Source organism: Theropithecus gelada, chromosome X (genome assembly GCF_003255815.1).
Source record: "Theropithecus gelada isolate Dixy chromosome X, Tgel_1.0, whole genome shotgun sequence".
NCBI lineage: Eukaryota > Metazoa > Chordata > Mammalia > Primates > Cercopithecidae > Theropithecus > Theropithecus gelada.
In genome coordinates this window covers 49,943,751-49,956,476 of record NC_037689.1, presented here as the reverse complement: position 1 = coordinate 49,956,476, position 12,726 = coordinate 49,943,751, and the positions used below count along the sequence as shown (strand labels likewise).

Below are 12,726 nucleotides of genomic sequence, written 5' to 3'. Positions count from 1 at the left end.
ATCATAGGCATACTTAACAAACATGAGATGAACACAGAAGATTTTTCATTAAATAGAGAGTTGAATAATACTGCTTTGTCTTGAACTTATATTTAATTCTAGCTGTTTACACTTTAATAACATTTATAGCAATTACTACAGTTGGATTATATCTAGACTTTGCCTGAGGGAATGTGTAAAATAATTTAATAGCAAGAACTTAGTCTGATTATGTTTAGAAGTTGGTGGGAATATTTTTTCTGTTCTTTTTGGTTTGAGTAATGGTTTAATTTCAAAATGGCAAATTTAAGAGGAAAAGTTAACAATGAACAGAGAAAAAGATGCATTGTAGTAACTAAAATAAATGCAAGGGACATGATCTCGTTCCCTGCTAGCATGGACATCAAAACAAGTCATCACTGTAAAAACCAAAAGGTAAGGGAGACACCCTTTCAGACTAGTCATGAGTATAGAGAATAGAGGATACTTAGTAAATACTAATACATGTTATTGGCCCCTTTTCGCTAGTCTTTCATAAGTATAGATTCTTTCTAATCTGTAGGGAATTTAACTTTTCTTGGTATCAGTTACTAATCTCACATATTAATTAGAGGGTTCCTCCTAAGTTTCAATTCTAAGTCTTTTCCAAGTCTAACATTCTACAGTGCTCCTTATTATCCTTTGCTTGTGCTTACAAAGTGCATAAAGGTGTAACAGAAGAAAACAAATCTATTTGAGGATCTACTGCAGAACATCATCAGAGGATCATGAATATGGAATCTAAAAGAAAGTTTGTACTTCAGTTTTTCTTTGTTATATTTCATTTCATATCTCTTCTAGGCTGTAGGAGATTAATCAGAGTGGTGGGAGAAACTATAGGGAATGGAGTAGGTCTTCTGAAAGGTCAGAAGGCTCTGTAAACCTTCAGGGGAGAATAGCTGAAGGCAGCTGTTTTCTAACCCTGAGGCAGAGGGCGAGGAGTATGTGCAAGGGAGGGAAGGGAAAGTTATCTTGCTCAGGCTTGTTTGTTTGAAGTTGTCTAGGAACAGACCTTTGAACATCCACATGTGTGACATTCCCTGAAAGGGGAACAATAAATGTTAATGACCTGCAGGTTGTATATGCTCCAGGCTTTCGGCATTGTGCCTGCACTGAATAAAAGCAAGCAGTTCCAGCTTCTCAGGGCTGCACTTTGGCCACTAGAGCCAGGCAGTCCCCCAGCTGCTCTTACACTGCATACCTGTGTCTGAGTATTCGTTTCACCCGTTGGTTGGCCAGGGTCTGTGAGACAGATCTGGCACTAGGCATCACTCTCCTTTTGCTCTCTGTGGTGCTCTCAGCCTTGTCTTTACTTAACCCTCAGGATCAAGGTCCTTCACATGGGTCACAAGGCTCCCTAGGTACTGGGTTACACCACTGGCTATTTCTAGAAAGAAAACAGATTCTTACTCTTCATTACTGGAGGGGTTTTAGATCCTTTAAATTTTTCAGAGAGGACAAAGCCACCTTTCTTTTTCTAATATTGTCAGCTACTTATAACATAACTGAAACGCATTATTTTAACTTTTTTCTCTGCCTCTTTGTGATTTTTTCCTAAGGATGCCACACCCCTTCAGGAATCAAGAAAAAGACAAAGGATAGAAGAGGTGAACTAGAAGAACAGTTTCATGATGCAACAGAGAATTTCATGGATGGCTCACCATATCTCTCGATTACTCACTATATTTTGAAAAGTTTTCTAATAGTACCAACCACATAAATCATGAAAACAAGTGTCTCACAATATGCTTCTTCAAGAAGTTTGCAATCTAATAAGAAGGATCTAGCATGACGTAGGTAAAATAGTAAGGTAATTAAATACATTGTGTAACAAAAATAAGGATAAAAGCATCTTGAGACTCTAAAGTTCAGATCACAATGGTTGTCATAAACATTCTTTGACTCATATGGGAACAATATTCCATATAAGTCCCATATATTTCCATACATTTCCTAGCTCCTCAACTAGATATCAGAAGTTTCTCAAGGGCAACAAACATCCCTTTTCTATTATCCTTCCTCACCACCAAACAGTGTCTCCCACATAAAAGATGGAGTGAATCTGTGTCAATCAATCAAAACATGCCACTGCAGTATACTGATTCCACTGTGAGGTGGGGAAGGTCAGTGAGATTTTTGCTCCTCACTTATTTTGTATTGAAAGGACACTCATGGCTCACGTTCAAATTTCAAGCAACTGCTACCCAAATAGAGTTAAAACTAAAAGCTCAAAACCCCACATGGCAAATAACTACTGACACGTACTTCATAAAATTGTATCTGTGCATTAACAGAAATTTCTGTCAGAAGCTAAATTAGGCATCCAAAATACTATGAACACTGGGTATATCATGTGTATGTGGAGCTAAGTGGTAAGGGAAGACAGATTACTTATTTTTTTAGGATTCTTCTTGTACGATTAGAAAGTACTTGCATTTAACCTCTGATAAAATCTAAACAGTTCCTTAAGATATGTTTTTTCCTACAGAAATATATTTTATTTATTTATTTTTATTTTTTATTTTTTTGAGACGGAGTCTCGCTCTGTCGCCCAGGCTGGAGTGCAGTGGCACGATCTCGGCTCACTGCAAGCTCCGCCTCCCGGGTTCACGCCATTCTCCTGCCTCAGCCTTCCGAGTAGCTGGGACTACAGGCACCCGCCACCACGCCTGGCTAATTTTTTGTATTTTTAGTAGAGACGGGGTTTCACCGTGTTAGCCGGGATGGTCTTGATCTCCTGACCTCGTGATCTACCTGCCTTGGCCTCCCAAAGTGCTGGGATTACAGGCGTGAGCCACTGCGCCCGGCCACAGAAATATATTTTATTAATAGAACATTCCAAGATGTAACTTAATTAGGGCAAATGTTGATGAAAGGGAAAGTTCATACCGGTATATGTTTACTAAAATTTTAAATAAAAATTCACTTAAATCAATTCACCAAATGTTTACTGCACCTCTACTATATAGAAAGTACGGAATTAGGTAATGCTTTTTTTTTTTTTTTTTTTTTGGCAGGATCTCACTCTTTTGCCCAGGTTGGAGTGCAATGATGCAATCTCAGCCCACTGCAGCCTCAACCTCCTGAGCTCAAATGATCCTCCTGCCTCAACCTACTGAGGAGCTGGGCACATGTCACCACACCCAACTAATTTTTGTATTTTTGTAGAAATGGGATCTCTTGCCCAGGCTGGTCTCGAACTCCTGGGCTCAAGCTATCTACCTGCCTCAGCCTCCCCAAATGCTTGAATTACAGGCATGAGTCACTGCTTCCTGACAGATGTTGCTTTTTAAAAAGAAGTAAACAAAATGTCAAGGCAATACCATAAATGTCAGTGGGAAAATTTTATACTTAAAATTTAACTCTGTACTATTAATATTGTTTTGCTATGGAATATGCTACAGGTTCCATCATGTCTTATTTATTAGTGTTTTTTTTTTTTTTAATTAAAGAGTAGAATGGCATACATGACCTTTTATTGTTCTTTGCTATTTTTCTTTCTTACTATTTTGAAAATAATATCTTCAATTTTTCATAAAAAATTTGATTATAAAAAGAAAAGGCAAACATATGTGGTAATACTTTTAGTGCACACCTCAAAAATGTCAAAGCTTACTGAACTGCTCACAATTTTATTGTTGTTGTTAATGAACCTTTTAGCAAACCACAAAAAAAATTACCTCCTGATTCAAAAGCTCTGTTCTTAGCAGAGGCCTAACATGGATGCTATTTAAAATTTGTGGCTGCATAGTTTTAAATATTTGATGTTCAAGAATGTTTCCTGCTGACCAAATAACTCCTCCTCTCAGAAACATGGGAAGGAAAAATGGGAAAGATAAGCTGAGAAAAGCAAATTGTTCTTAAAATAAAACAGCTGGCTGAATTAAATTGAATCAATTACACTTCTTACATTGAAATGCAGTGTTTAGTGAAGAGACAATAATATTGTGATGATTTAATTTTAACATGAGATTCTCACAAAACATGTAAAATGTACAAATATTACAATTATCAAGAAATACATGTTAAAATTTTAACCCTCTGAGTTGACAGACTGTGTCATAGTGAAACTTTTCAGTGACAGTAGAGCTAGAAGAAAATGTGAAGGTTATCGTTTAATGCAGCAGTAATTAAGCAGGTAGATGTCTTAATTGTGGTGCGATTGGCCTACTTCTCCGCAAGCTAAATATCTTTGCCCATCTGGACGTGGTCAATGACCTACTTTTCTCAATTCTACCAGTATAGTATACTAACTCACAAAAGTGAAAAGTAATCTACTTATTATGAGAGGAAGTAATGCAGTTGAAATGATGTATGATATTTAGCAATTAATCTTACTTAGATTTCTCATATATTATGGGTAAATAAACTTTCCTGTAAGCAATTTTATGTTGAGTCTCAAATTTAACCCCAATGTATGACAAAAAAGCAAGCCTAGTATGAACATATAAACACACATTTTCTTTTCGTTTTTACATCTTAACATTTTATTTTATTATTATTATTATTTTGAAATGAAGTCTCACTTTGCCGCCCAGAATGGAGTGCAATGGCGTGATCTTGGCTCACTGCAACCTCTGCCTCCCGGGTTCAAGCGATTCTCCTGTCTCAGTCTCCTGAGTAGTTGGGAATACAGGCGCCTGCCACCATGTTAGGCTAATTTTTAGTAGAGATGGTGTTTCACCATGTTGGCCAGACTGGTCTCGAACTGCTGACCTCAAGTGATCCACCCACCTCGGCCTCCCAAAGTGCTGAGATTACAGGCATAAGCCACTGTGCCCGGCCTTAATTTAACATTTTAAACATGGTTTTGAATCTGCCTCCCCTTAGCTGGACACTTTATAAAGATAACATAAATCTACTGTTTCTTATGAAAATTTCAGAGAATGATCTTCAGCCTGAGTCTTAGGCAATGTTGTTTGCATTGCCCTGATGTAAAATTGTTCAATATTAGATTTTTATGTTAACATTAAACTCAAAATGGATATCTCCCTTAGGTTATTCACTATTATCCATCCTCCATGGAATGTTCAATAGAATTTTTTTTTGGTTTTGTTTCATTCTTCTATATATTCATTCATAAATATACAGCTTTAATACATGAATTCACCAGAAAAATACTTACTACATACCTATCCTGTGCTGAGTACTTTGTTGTTTAGGAGAAATAAGCATGACTATCTTGTAAATGGATAGTCAGAAACTTATAATCTTTAATAACTTGAAGGTTTTGTCATCCTCTAAATATAAAACATAACTTAATATTCTGACCTAAGTTCTAAAATTTAAAAAGTAATCGACAATGTAGTTTGTCTCAGTCAGATAGACTAGGCTATTCTGCAGTAACAAATATTCCCCAATTTTCCAAAGATGATGATGATAAAGTTGATATTTTGCTTATGCTACATATCTATCATGGGTTACTGGGGAGGAATGGGAGAAGTGTTCTCTGTTCATGGTAGATATTCATGGAGACTAGCTGACATCTGGAACATTGCAGGTCATGAGCAAACTGGGGAAAGAGATGTATGGATGGCCACACATTAGCAATAAAACAAGCCAGCCCAGTAGTAACAAACAGCACTTCCTCTCACAAGGGAGCAGGTAAATCTGGTCACACAGTCCCATCCAACCATATAAAGACCTGGAAGTACAGGCCTATCACATACATCAATGAGAGAAAAACCAGAAATATTTGTCAAATAGCACTAATAACTGAAGAACCAGTAGTACTTGACAAATCATCCCACTTAATGATCACTGAATATTTGGATCACCTCAGTTCTCTCATACAAAGTGTATCTAATTGATGAAGGTGGCTACACTAAACAACTGATTTTCACTGTAGAACAAACAGCCTTCTATTGGAGGTAGATGCCATGCAGGACTTCCATAACTGGAGACAAGAAATTAATGCCTGGCTTCACAGCTTCAAAGGCCAGGCTGGCTCTCTTGATGGGGGTTAATGCAGTTAGTAACTTTAACTTGAAGCCAATGGTCACTTACCATCTGGAAAATCCTAGGGCCCTTAAGAACCATGCTAAAGCTACTTTATGCTCTAAAAAAGGAACAACAGGCCAGATGCGGTGGCTCATGCTGTAATCCCAGCACTTTGGGAGGCTGAGGGGGGCGTGATCATCACCTGAGTTTGGGAGTTTGAGACCAGCCTGACCAACATGGAGAAACCCTGTCTCTACTAAAAATACAAAATTAGTTGGGTGTGGTGGCACATGCCTGTAGTCCCAACTACTCAGGAGGCTGAGGCAGGAGAATCGCTTGAACCCGGGAGGCAGAGGTGGCAGTGAGCTGAAATCGCGCCATTGTACTCCAGCCTGGGCAACAAGAGTGAAACTCCATCTCAAAAAAAAAAAAAAAAAAAAAAGGAAAACAAAGCCTGGTTGACAGAACATCTGTTTACAGCATGGTTTACTGAGTATTTTTAATCCCCTGTTGAGTTCTACTGTTCAGAAAAGAATATTCCTTTCAAAATGTTACTGATCATTAACATTGGTCCTGGTCACCCAAGAGTTCTGATAAAGCACAAGGAGATTAATGTTTTCACGTCTGCTAACACATCATTCGTCCGTAGACCTTGGGTCAAGGATTCTTTTAGACTTTCGAGTCTTATTATTTAAGACTGTCAGTCTTTGCACTTCACCATTGTTCCCCAGATTATTCCTTCAACTGGCATGAAGAGGGGTATGGCAACTGTAGGATTTGAACCATCGTTTAACAAGATATGGGGAGTGAATGGCATTTGCTTACCATGACTTTAGTTTTAGTTTCACCTTCCAAATTAGACTTCTATACACTTTTTAAAGTTTTATTTAAGTTGTACTTTCATCAACATACACAGTAGTAACAAAGCCCTTTCTAATAGTCGTTGTATTAGCTACCTTGTGGCTGTTAATGTTCATGCTTCTGCAAGATCCTTTCAAATCCCTTTTTGTACCATCTACTTCCCTTTCCCTTCCAAGCATCAGTACTAATGTACAGCTCTTTAGCCCTCAAGCTGCTGAAGGGGCTTTTGCCCACAGATGAAGAGATTGTAAAGCATCTGGGACATCTGGGAGTTGATATGCTCATCCCTCCCAGTGTGGCCTTTAACCAATGACTGAACAGTGTAGGAGTATGAAAGTTCACTCCCTTGCCTGGTGTAAGGATAACTCAGATGTAATTTACTCTCCAGAGTTCCCCAGGAGGATCGTGCTGAAGCTGTCCTCTGAGGGATGTTCACCTGAGATTTCACTCTTCCTTGCATCCACTGTCTTCCCTTAGATCATTTTCTTAAATTAATCAAACATACATCCTCGTCTCAGAGCCTATGTCTAACTTAAGATACACCTATAGTAGAGACCTCTCTGTCATGCCAAAATATTGCCGTCTGGTGGCAAGACTAAGAATATCAGAGTTCTTTGCATTCACTGCGTGACCTTTCTAATAAGAGCATTTTCCAACGTGTGGCAAGTTTCAATCTTCAAAAAAACCGCAGCTACTCACAGTGTAAGATGCCTGTGGGGGTGTGGCTCTGGGCCTGGAAAAATTAGAGCAGTCTGGACCCTGAGAGGAGGCGAGCAGATAAGAAGCCTTCTGAGCCTCACCGGCTCCCGTACTGACGTCAGCCTTGGTGGATTAGTTTGTCGCCCCTTTTAGCCAATCGGGTTGGTGTCTCTTTGCCGCTAACCTACTGCCTTCTCCGACCGTCCGTCCTCAGGGCAGGTGTGCTCTCTTCCCTGAGCTTTTAGGGGTTGACTTTTCCAGTTCCAGATCAGATACGGCAAACGTCGTTCGAGATGTCCGATCAAGAGGGCAGCACAGATGGCTTACCAGACTTAGGGACTGAAAGCCTGTTAAGCAGCCCAGAGGAGCAGTCTGGAGCAGCAGTGGCGACGGCGGCCTCCTCAGACACTGAAATGGCGGCCGCAGAGCCATCGACCGGAGATGGCGGTGATACCAGGGATGGTGGTTTCCCGAACGATGCCAGCACAGAAAATCAAGACACAGACCCAGAAAGTTCAAGTGAAGACGTCGAACTTGAAAGTGTGGAGGATTTTGAGCATTTCCTCGTGAGTGGTGAAGGTTTATTTTATTACCCCTTAGTGGGAGAGGAGGAGACAGAACGGGAGGAGGAAGAAGAAGAGATGGAGGAGGAGGAAGGGGAGGAGGAAGAAGAACAGCCTCGGGTGTGTACACGATGCGGTGGCGCCAACCATGAGCAGTGTTTGTTAGAGGAGGATCGGGCGCTGGAGGAGTGGATTTCGTCAGAGACGTCTGCCCTGCCCCGACCTCGCTGGCAAGTCCTTACTGCTCTTCGCCAGCGGCAGCTGGGTTCAAGTGCCCGCTTTGTATATGAGGCCTGTGGGGCAAGAGCCTTTGTGCAGCGTTTCTGCCTGCAGGGTCTTCTTGGAGGCCATGCTGGTTCTGTCAGTACTGTACACTTTAACCAGCGTGGCACCCGGCTGGCCAGTAGCGGTGATGACTTAAGGGTGATAGTGTGGGACTGGGTGCGGCAGAAGCCAGTACTGAACTTTGAGAGTGGTCACGATATTAATGTCATCCAGGCTAAGTTCTTTCCTAACTGTGGTGATTCCATCATGGCCATGTGTGGCCATGATGGACAGGTACGGGTAGCAGAACTAATTAATGCATCGTATTGCGAGAATACTAAGCGTGTGGCCAGGCACAGGGGACCTGCCCACGAGTTGGCTCTGGAGCCAGACTCTCCTTATAAGTTCCTCACTTCAGGTGAAGATGCCGTTGTGTTCACCATTGACCTCAGACAAGACCGGCCAGCTTCAAAAGTTGTGGTAACAAGAGAAAAGGATAAGAAAGTGGGACTGTATACAATCTCGATGAATCCTGCCAATATTTACCAATTTGCAGTGGGTGGACATGATCAATTTGTAAGGATTTATGACCAGAGGAGAATTGATGAGAAAGAAAACAATGGAGTGCTCAAGAAATTCACTCCTCATCATCTGGTTAATTGTGATTTCCCAGCAAGCATCACCTGCATTGTGTACAGCCACGATGGCACAGAGCTCCTGGCCAGCTACAATGATGAAGATATTTACCTCTTCAACTCCTCTCACAGTGATGGTGCTCAGTATGTTAAGAGATATAAGGGGCACAGAAATAATGCCACAATCAAATGTGTTAATTTCTATGGCCCCAGGAGTGAGTTTGTTGTGAGCGGTAGTGACTGTGGGCACGTCTTCTTCTGGGAGAAATCGTCCTGCCAGATCATCCAGTTCATGGAGGGGGACAGAGGAGGTATAGTAAACTGTCTTGAACCCCACCCTTACCTACCAGTGTTGGCGACCAGTGGCCTAGATCAGCATGTCAAGATCTGGACACCCACAGCTAAAGCTGCCACTGAGCTTACTGGGTTAAAAGATGTGATTAAGAAGAACAAGCAGGAACGAGATGAAGATAACTTGCACCATACCGACCCGTTTGACAACCACATGCTTCGGTTCTTCATGCGTCACCTGTCACAGAGAGCTCATCACTTCGGCTGGAGAGGTCATGGAGCTGAGTTCCCAAATGAAGAGCTGGATGAGTCTTCCAGCACCTCCGATACATCCGAGGAGGAGGGCCAAGATCGAGTGCAGTGCTTGCCATCCTGAAGGCCTCATATCCAGTCCAGCTAGATGTTACCTGAGTACCCTGGACTTTAAAATTCAGTCTGACTAATTTAGAGTTGTCAATAGATTAATAGATTTGCTTTTTGTCTTCTATTTTTCACAATATATTCTGCAAACCATCTCTTCCATCTCCTTCTCTCCTTTCTTCCTTCCACACATTCTTTGTCTCTCATTCCTTTCCTCTATTTCTTTATGCCTCTTTTGTTACCCCTTATATGAGTGCATACACAACTTATGCCTCTCTTCTCTGTTCCCTTATAATTGACCTCTAAAATTGCATAATTTTGTTGAAAAAATTAATGGCCTTATTAGATGTATCTACTCATTTCAGACATTCTGAAAACTATTCCTTTTTTACTTTTTTTCATCTTTTACCAATTTATTTTGAAGATCAAGTTCTTCAGTTGACTTGAAAATTTCATAAATGTGTTTATTCTTTAGAGGTAAAATAAGGCAAACCATAATTCTTTGAATACTGACACTTGGACACACACAGTCTCAGAAAAGGAAAAGATAAGTAGTGTGTAAATTAATTCCTAACACTTAGCCATACACACACACAGCTTCAAAAGTTGTGGTGACCAGAGAAAAGAATAAGAAAGTGGGACTGTATACAATCTCTATGAATCCTGCCAATATTTACCAATTCGCAGTGGGTGGACATGATCAATTTGTAAAGATTTATGACCAGAGGAGAATTGATGAGAAAGAAAACAATAGAGTGCTCAAGAAATTCACTCCTCATCACCTGGTTAATTGTGATTTCCCAACAAACATCACCTGCATTGTGTACAGCCACCATGGCACAGAGCTCCTGGCCAGCTACACACATACACATACACACACAGCCTCAGAAAAGGAAAACAGAAGAAGTAGTGTGTAGATGAATTCCTAACTAGATAATTCATCTCCTCAGAGCAAATAACTTGGGATTATCCACATTTTCTGAATCCATATGTTAATAATATTGATTAATTTGAGCACACTGAAGCTGGTAAGAACTAAATTAAATTTAATCACATGACATTGTTTATGCATTAAATTTTCTTGAAGTTTTATGCTTGGGAACTCCCACAGGATTATATTCCAGGAAGTCCTCCTGAGACAAGCATCTCCTATAAGATGCCAGCTAGGAATATACAAATCTCTCATATTTGAAAAAATATATTTTAATTAACTTTTAAGAATAAGTTGCAATAAAAATTGTTTATACTTACAGCCATTTGATACTGTTGGTAGAAAAATCCTATTTGACATCCATGCATTGCTTAAAATTTAGCTGTTTTATGAGTTTTAAAAATTGTTGCAATAAAGGTTGTTTATACTTAACAAGTGATGTAGTTGGTAGAAAAATCCTATTTGACATCCATGCATTGCTTAAAGTTCTCTCAGCTGTTGTATGAGTTTAAATTGTTTTAAAAATTGTTTTAAGCTTTACTTAATATAAATTTAAGTTACTAGATGTTCAATTACTTTTCAATAAAAATGTTCATTTTTATTTTATATGTGTTATTTGTGCAAATGAATTCAGAAGATCACCTTTTCCCCAACACGATGAACTATACCACACCATATTTTTTTTTTTTTTTTTGAGACGGGGTCTCACTCTGCCACCCAGGCTGGAATGCAGTGGCACAATCTCGGCTCACGGCAACCTCTGCCTCCTGGTTTCAAGCAATTCTCCTGTCTCAGCCTCCTGAGTAGCTGGGACCACAGGTGTGTGCCACCACGCCCGGCTAATTTTTGTATTTTTGGTAGAGACGGGATTTCACCATGTTGGCCAGGTTGGTCTTGAACTCCTGACCTCAGGTGATCGCCCACGTCAGCCTCCCAAAGTACTGGGATTACAGGCATGAGCCAACACATCCGGCCTATACCACACCATTCTTTGCAGACTTTTCTTGGGAAAAGGATGTAATGAAACATCCTGTGTCCTGACAGTGGCTTTTCTTTGATAATACTTCTTGAAATGAGTATTATCTCTGTGTTTTGGGGAGAATGTAGAGTAATTTGCATAATGAGATTAGAATTTAGAATGGAACATAAAGACTGAAGTTCCTGCTCACTGAGATCCAAAGTTAGGGACAACTGCCTGGGGGTCTGGGAGCCTCAAGAAGCCCCTACCAAGGTCTGCTCTCAGGAAAGGATCTTAAGAGTCCTAAAAGAGAATTTATGGGCCATAAGAAGAGAGTTATAAACTAGAATTCCAAGTTTGGGGCACTCTGTATAACTTCATGGGATGCATACCAGCAATAATACTAACAAAACATTAAAAAAAAAAAACCATCATTTGGTATTTCAAGTGACACTCGGTGTCAATGAGAGCAAAAGTGAAAGCAGGTAAATTATGCAGTTTTTTTCCACCTGCTGTTTAGAAGGTCTGCCTCTGTGGGAATTTATACTCTGCTCACTTAACTAAACTAAAACTTTACTCAGAGTTCCCTGAATGGTTCTGAGACTGCTTCTTAACAATAGTACAATTATCAAGACCAGGAAATTAACTATATTATAGAGCTAATTCAAATTTCATCAATGTTCCCATTAATGTTTTTCTTCTTTTCCAGTATCCAAGAATATATGTTAATCGTTAGATCTCCTTAGCCTCCCCTCATGTGTGACTTTTTTTTCACTCTTTTTTGTCTTTCATGACCTTGACAGTTTTGTAGTGTAGTGTACTGATCAGGCATTTGGTAAAATACATCCTATTTTGAGTTTCCCTGATGTTTTCTTATGATCCCATTGAGGTTATTCATTTTTGGCAAGAATACCACAGAAGTACGGTCTACAGTTATTTTTGAGGTGTGTGTGTGTGTTTGTGTGCGCGCTTTGCTGTAACTGTTTTCTTCCCATCTGACAGTGAGTCCTGAAGCTAATGCCTCATATTTGAGGTTTTTCTTATGGCAGTACCCATTTTCTAGTAACCAATTTTGTGGCAGTCACAAAGGACAAGATTATGTTATAAAGACTACAACTGGCATATCTCAGTGCTTTAAAAACAAAGGTTTATTTTTTGCTAATGCTAAATGTCAATCACAAGTTTGCAGAGGGGCTTTGCTCCTGG

At 39.9% G+C, this 12,726-nt stretch overlaps 1 protein-coding gene across 2 annotated transcripts; it reads left to right on the top strand.

Annotated features, from left to right (window-relative positions):
- The first annotated feature begins 7,796 nt into the window (after positions 1-7,796).
- Positions 7,797-9,647, top strand: DCAF8L1 (DDB1 and CUL4 associated factor 8 like 1). Of its 2 annotated transcripts, XM_025373390.1 has the most exons (2): positions 7,797-8,088; positions 8,125-9,647. In XM_025373390.1, exons 1-2 carry the CDS (start codon positions 7,812-7,814, stop codon positions 9,645-9,647), a joined length of 1,800 nt encoding a protein of 599 aa, XP_025229175.1. In that variant the 5' UTR covers positions 7,797-7,811. The 2 variants fall into 2 exon arrangements, with proteins under 2 accessions (XP_025229175.1, XP_025229174.1); XM_025373389.1 differs by having other exon boundaries at positions 7,812-9,647.
- Positions 9,648-12,726: the final 3,079 nt, after the last annotated feature.